General features: G+C 45.2%; 1 protein-coding gene across 3 annotated transcripts in view; it reads left to right on the forward strand.

Moving 5' to 3' along the window:
* PCSK2 (proprotein convertase subtilisin/kexin type 2) overlaps positions 1–5,444 on the forward strand; it is a 191,608-nt gene extending 186,164 nt beyond the window's left edge. For 2 of the 3 annotated variants that reach the window (XM_069495993.1, XM_069495995.1), the window contains one exon: positions 2,429–2,915. In XM_069495993.1, the coding sequence (XP_069352094.1) occupies positions 2,429–2,915 (487 nt within the window). Of the gene's footprint in view, positions 1–2,428 lie in introns of all 3 variants that reach the window. The other variant, XM_069495994.1, reaches the window with a different exon arrangement.
* Positions 5,445–6,716: the final 1,272 nt, after the last annotated feature.

Consider the following 6,716-nt stretch of genomic DNA (forward strand, 5'->3'; position numbering starts at 1 on the left):
GAACAGTGCCAGGCTCTTAGGAGACACATGGGAAATATTTTCTGAATGAATGAGGGAATGACCATAGTCAGCCAGTGTTACCCGGGCACCAGGAAAATGTCTCAGTCATGGCAACAGGACCAGCAAAGTCAGGGAGGAGGCCCTGCCTGGGTTGGAAGGGCTCTGCGTCCGCTCAGCGCCCTCTGGTCTCTCATCCACCCCCACACTGAACGTGTTCTCAGACACAGGTGAGTGCGGTCGAGGGCAGGCACGCTGGTTGGAGAGCTCGGAGGCTGGACAGAGAGCCTTAGAGGCCACCCCAGGGCTGGCTACGCTGCTCAGCAGAGAAGGCCCTGTTACCACCACGCTCACTCCCGAGGTGCTGGGGGAGAGGCATCAACAGCTTTGGCAACTGCCACGTTCTAGGACATGCAGGGCTGCACGCAACCAGCTCCCAGGTGCAGTGAGTGGCAATTGTCAGGTTGTGGGTTTCCTCAACCTTAATCTTCCTGGAGAAGGAGTCAATTTGAAAAGCAATTTTCTAGGGAGACTTTATCAAGAGAGTCGGTGAAGGGTGCTCAACTAAAATCAAAAGGAAAAATACAACTGGCTGTGAGCAGCTGCACCAGCCACGTGGGATGAACAGAGCCCACTGGGCCTGCTCGTCGGCCAGCACGGAGCAAACCGCTCAGCCCAGGCCACCCCCGGCCCTTCTGTGCACCCCGAGGGGACTACTCACTCGGCTCCTTTAAGGCTGTGGCAAAACATGAGATCCCACTCTGAGCTGTAGGTGAATTCGGAGTGAGTGCCAGAAGCAGCGTGGGGGCGAGAGAGTGGGCTCAGCCTGGTGCCCGCTGGCTGACAGCGGACCAGCCCTCCTGAGCTGCAGTGCCTTCCTGCGCGAGTTCCTGCCCACCTGGCTCCGTTACTCAGGGAAGAGAAAACCTCACAACAGCTACCTGCTGCGTGTTCTCACGTGACTGCCACATAAGCAGGCGTTTTAGGCACTGGAGAAAGATTGGCTGTTATTATTACCTATTGTGATTATTCTAACAAAACAATCACAGCTTCATCACTTTATCATACAGTTGAGCAGTTGAGGATTCGTAACACAAACAGCATCCCCCACAGCCTCCCGGAAAATGACACCTATTTCTAGGCACTAGGCAATCGAACACCTATTTGCAACGATATGCAATAAAACAAAGATACAAGCTGCCCCGAGTCCGTAAGTGTACGTTTTGTAGGACTTAAACACTAGACGTTTGTACATCATCTCTAAAAGTTCAGAGAGGAGCTCTTAAACCTCCTGGCTCATGCCTTCTTTTCTGCAGCCAGTAAGTTCCAGAATATGGCCTGGGAACTAACACCCCGTGACTATCTAAAGTACCTCTGCAGAGCCTCATTTTGTTCCACAAACAGCCATCTCCTATTTTAACCTTCTTATAAATTGACTGTTCCTAAGCATGTAGCTCCTTTTTCCTTTAAAATAAGTTTTATTCCTTTTCTTGTTATAAAAGCAATATATGGTCACTGTAGAAAAATCAGAAAATACAAGTGAGCAAAAAAAAAAAGAAGTAAATAAGAAACACCTGGAAAATATTGTTCCTCGCCACCTCCCTACCCCTACCTGCGAGAGAAGGGTATGTTCTCCTTTCTCTACCAAGCTTGTTGCCTCTGGAATTCACATCAGGCTTTTAATTTAATTCCATGGTAACGTAACATTCCCAGAAGAGTCCGGTCACATGTGTCCTCTCTCAGGGGACCCAGTTTCTGTGCCGTCTTTGGCCAAAGAGACTCCCAAAGTCTTTCACTAGAATTAATTTACCCAATGTCAACTCTTTTCAATGGTAGTGATAACAATTCTATTAGTAGTCACTTCTATTTATCAAGATACCTAGTACTTTAAATGAAAGGCGTTATGAGGTCCTGCCCCAAAAGTCCACCCTGAGACAGGACTTGGGTGCTGACAGTGTTTTGAGAGATGATCCCAGGAAATACAAGTGGGGGAGTAGTGTGAGACAGGGAAGGGGGCAAAGCCATAAAGAAGACATTAATGGCAAGTTGCCACTGTGGGCAGCTAGGCTCAGTCCTGCCTCAGACACTGAATTGTGCCACTGAAGAACAGGGACGCCAGGTGTACTTACCCACCACATCCTGTCAATCATTGGTGGAGGGCTGCCCCTGACAAGTTAAATCCCTGGCACCTTTGGGCTGCCCTGCTCAGAGGCTGAGCAAGCTCCCACGGTGCCCAGGGAGGGCGGGTGGCAGCCCCAGGTAAGAGCTGGGAGATGCTGGTGCCTGTGATGGGAGGCGGTCGGGGTGTGTGGGGGCTGCAGCTGCAGGTGAACTCAGAGGAGACTCAGCCTCAGAGGCCTGAAGCTGGCTTCAAAACCCCTCGCCAGGTGCGTCCACCATCCCTTACTCTATCTTCTCCCTTTGCCCTCAGGAAAATACCACCCACTGGCAAGTTGGTGCTGACCCTCACGACGGACGCATGCGAGGGCAAGGAGAACTTCGTCCGCTACCTCGAGCATGTCCAAGCCGTCATCACAGTCAACGCGACCAGGAGGGGAGACCTGAACATCAACATGACTTCCCCCATGGGCACCAAGTCCATCTTGCTGAGCCGGCGTCCGAGGGATGACGACTCCAAGGTGGGCTTTGACAAGTGGCCTTTCATGACCACCCACACCTGGGGAGAAGACGCCCGGGGAACCTGGACCCTGGAGCTGGGGTTTGTGGGCAGTGCTCCCCAGAAGGGGGTGCTGAAGGAGTGGACCCTGATGCTGCACGGCACGCAGAGCGCCCCCTACATCGACCAGGTGGTGAGGGATTACCAGTCCAAGCTGGCCATGTCCAAGAAGGAAGAGCTGGAGGAGGAGCTGGACGAAGCCGTGGAGAGAAGCCTGAAAAGCATCCTCAGAGAGAACTAGCGCTGCACACCCGCCGCCCCGCCGCCCTCCTCCCCTGCCTCTGCCTCTGTCCTCGCTCCACGTTTCTGGCAGGCGCCTAGCAATTACTGTCGCCCACACAAGCAATCCCGTCTTCTTGATCTGAGGCTTCGCTCACTGTCAATGATTATTTTCATTACAATGGAAGCAATCTTTTTAATTCTATGCCCCAAATACAGTGTTCCCACCAACATCTCTGTCCTGTGTGTGACTCTAAGGTCTTTATTTCTGTCATTCAAATGGGTGATACACCGCAAACAAAACTGGGACAGCATTCCCCTCAATTTTTTTTTTCCATTTCTGAGAAAAGAATGCAGTTAAAGAGCCATACAACAGTGACTCCGAGAACGTTTGTCCATGGTCTCAACTGAGACGCTGTTACCCGTAACAAGGAAATCAAAGCTGGGGACAGAGGGTGAGGTCTGTGCGTCTCTTGAAGCACAGGAGACGCTGTGAATCCTTTGGGGAAAGATGTTTTGAATTTAGCAAGATTTGTCAGGGACGTAGATTAAGGCGGTGTGATTCCAAAGATGCCACCCCTCAAGAGCCCTAGTTACTGTTGGGGAAGAGAGATTCAAAAACCGTGAGCACTGGACATTATACCCCCAAGACCAAGATCACAATTCGCCCTACCCAGCCACGTGACGAACATAAAAGCTAAGTCACGTGGTTGTCCTTTCACCAGCTGCGGCTCTGAGTTATGGTAAAAATCTGCTAGAGCAGCCCACATTTCTCTCAGTTTGCATAGAGTTCATCCCAACCTCGATTTCCTGGGCTTCTCGCATGGCTATGCAAAAGAAAAAACAAATTAAGGCAAGGCGGGCAACACGTCTAGTGAAAGTAGTTTACTAGTTTTTAAAACAGGAACGTTCCTTTTCCAAAGTCACTTTGGGGCATCATAATCTGATCTAAGGGAGAGGTGAGGTGAGTACATTTTTTTGACAGCTGTGCACACATATACTTGGGCTTTGATTTCCAAAAATAGAATTCGAGAGAAATATCTAACTCCCTCACATTGTGATTCCGTCAATGTGTTGGGGAAATGGCTCTGTCTGGGAAGAGGCATGTATGAAGGATGAAGGGAGCGTGTTTGCAGATGGGAGCAGCCACCCTCTATGGACCTGCATTCGTACGGAGCCTCTCCTGCCAAGGGGGACCGTGCCAACTCATCCCACAGCACCTGGAGGCCTGAGGAGGCAAGAGAAGACCTCTGTTAGGAAAGCACATAGTCACCATCTTGGCAACTTACGCAATCCATGAGAATACTGAACATGCAACCCAAAGGTTGTAGCCGTCAGCCCCCAAGAGACACTATTTCATTCCCAAATAGACATTACCAAAGTGACCTATTGTCACTTTGTTCAGCTACCCAGGGACTGGCTTCTCATCCCCAATCCCGAAGCATCCCCATTTTCAAGAAATGATTTGTTTTCAGCCAATCCTGGCTCCATCCCTCCCTTCCCATGGGAGCATGTGGCTTCGCCTGGAGGTCCTTTACTAAGCCAGCAACACAAGAGCGCTAGGTTCTGTTCCCTGAAGGTGGCCTCGTGCAGAGGGAAGTCTGAAAACCCCATTTTCTTTCTTTTTGCCCCCATATCGGCATGAATTTCTGTCTTCTCTAACACCCTGTGACCTTCTCTATATCATGCTTTAAAGTGTAATAATATGATTTTTTAAAAGAAATTTATTACTTGTTGCAAAGGTCTTTTTAAACCAGTCTAGATTTAAAGAAAAAAAATACATGGAAATCATTGAAAATTCATGTCACATTAATGGTCTGAAAATAAACCAAAGGACATTATGTGTGCATATGTGTATAAGTGCACACAGAAATATATATACATATGTATACTATATACATGTGTGTATATATGTGTATATATATACACTTGTATAAATGTATATACACACATATACCTAAAATGTGTGTATGTGTACTTATTGGAGAAACAGACACCACATTCATCTCTAAAAGAATATTCAGAGGACATCAAGATGATTCTGGCTGAAGAAAAAGGCCGGTGGAAATTCAGGTGAAAACGTTCATTGATTCCCATTATGTCACTTCTGTAATTTTGCAGCTCTCTGTATAAACATTAAATGTCTTATATTGCAGCAAAAATATAAAATAGTTGTCCATATTTTCACAGTTGTGGTATAATTTATGAAATTAGAAAAAAAATTATCAGCTTCTTAATAGAAATGGCCAGTTTTGATATGAGTATACAGTATATAAAAATATATATAGTGCTATATACAAATATTTGGTCTCTATTTCATTTTTTGCATCAGTATTAACACCAAAATATGTCCAGCTAGTGTTTTTATGATATCCCTGATCCTAACGCAAGAGACAGTTATTTATAGTCATTTATTTTAAAAAATGAAAATAAATGAATAATAACTGATCAGGTTAAGATTGTTACTCCCTGTGACAAAATTTTATAAGTGAATTTCAAAAGACATGTTGTAAATTAGGAGGCTCAACAATAAAACATTACCTTCCAGAAATTATGTGGGATGTGCTGTATCTTACATGAAAACACTTTCATCCATTTTAGGGGCAGATAATAAAAAGTTGCCAAAAAGAGGTCTAGGAAGCCTGCTTTAGTAAATATGCATGAAAGATTTATAATTAGCATATAAATCACACACAAATTATGACCTACAGTAGCATTTTTCAAATTCAGGTTACATCCATTAGTGGGTTGTAACATCAGCGTAGGAAGTCATTTTAAATAGACTAGGATAGAGTAGAATAGAATAGATCATGCATATCAAGGATAAGTATTGTTTACCGAAATATTTGTTTCAGGTGAGTGTGTGTGTAAGAGTGTGTGTACTGGCTCACAATGTAAAACACATTTCTTATTGTGGTCATGGTCAAAAATCCTTTAGAAACACTATTCTAGAATACACGAGTCAGGCCAGGCTAAGTTATACTATAGTAACCAACAGCGTCAAAATCTCAGTGGTTTTCTACAACACAGGTTTATGTATCATCCACACAAATTCCAATGAGGGTTCAGGTCACTCCCCAAAGCCACAGACCTCCATGCAGTGACTCAGGAATCAAGGCTGCTTTAGTCTTGTGGTCTGTAGTCATCACATGAGGCTCTTACAATCACCGTGCAGAAGAGAACCCATGGAGGCCTCTCACCCACCCTTTTATGTTCACCTCACAGGAATCATACATGCCAGTTCCTCCCGCTGCCTACCGGCCAGTACTGGCCAATAACCTTGTCTAAATCCAAAGCAATCAGGAAACGTAGGACAACTAATGGAATACTTGGGGAGCATTAGAGTCGCTGCCACAGAAAGTGCTTGACGTTCCTTAAAACATATTCTTAAATTCACACCTAACAGGTGTGGTGCACACTGTCTGGGGGATGGGCACGCTTGTAGCTCTGGCTCAGGCGGTGCAAAGGCAATTTATGTAACCAAAGTGTTTTTATCCTCGTAATATTCTGAAATATAAACAAATAAATATATATTTTTTTCTTAAGTACCAATTTACATGACAACCTCTCTTTATGGATGGTACCGTGAACATTATTACAAACTAGCAGTACCTTACCTCATATGACCACACACTATTCTAGAAAAATCTTAACAGTTATTAATAAAATATTAATATACTATATTTATCACAGTTCATTATAAAACCAACTTATCATTTTGTCCTCTGATACAACACTTAAAATCAATTACTAAAATCATCGTGCCTAAGACTAAAACCATATATTGAAAGTCCAAAGTTTGATCTCGTGATATTGAGACACT

Source organism: Eulemur rufifrons, chromosome 20, assembly GCF_041146395.1.
Source record: "Eulemur rufifrons isolate Redbay chromosome 20, OSU_ERuf_1, whole genome shotgun sequence".
Taxonomy (NCBI): Eukaryota; Metazoa; Chordata; class Mammalia; order Primates; family Lemuridae; genus Eulemur; species Eulemur rufifrons.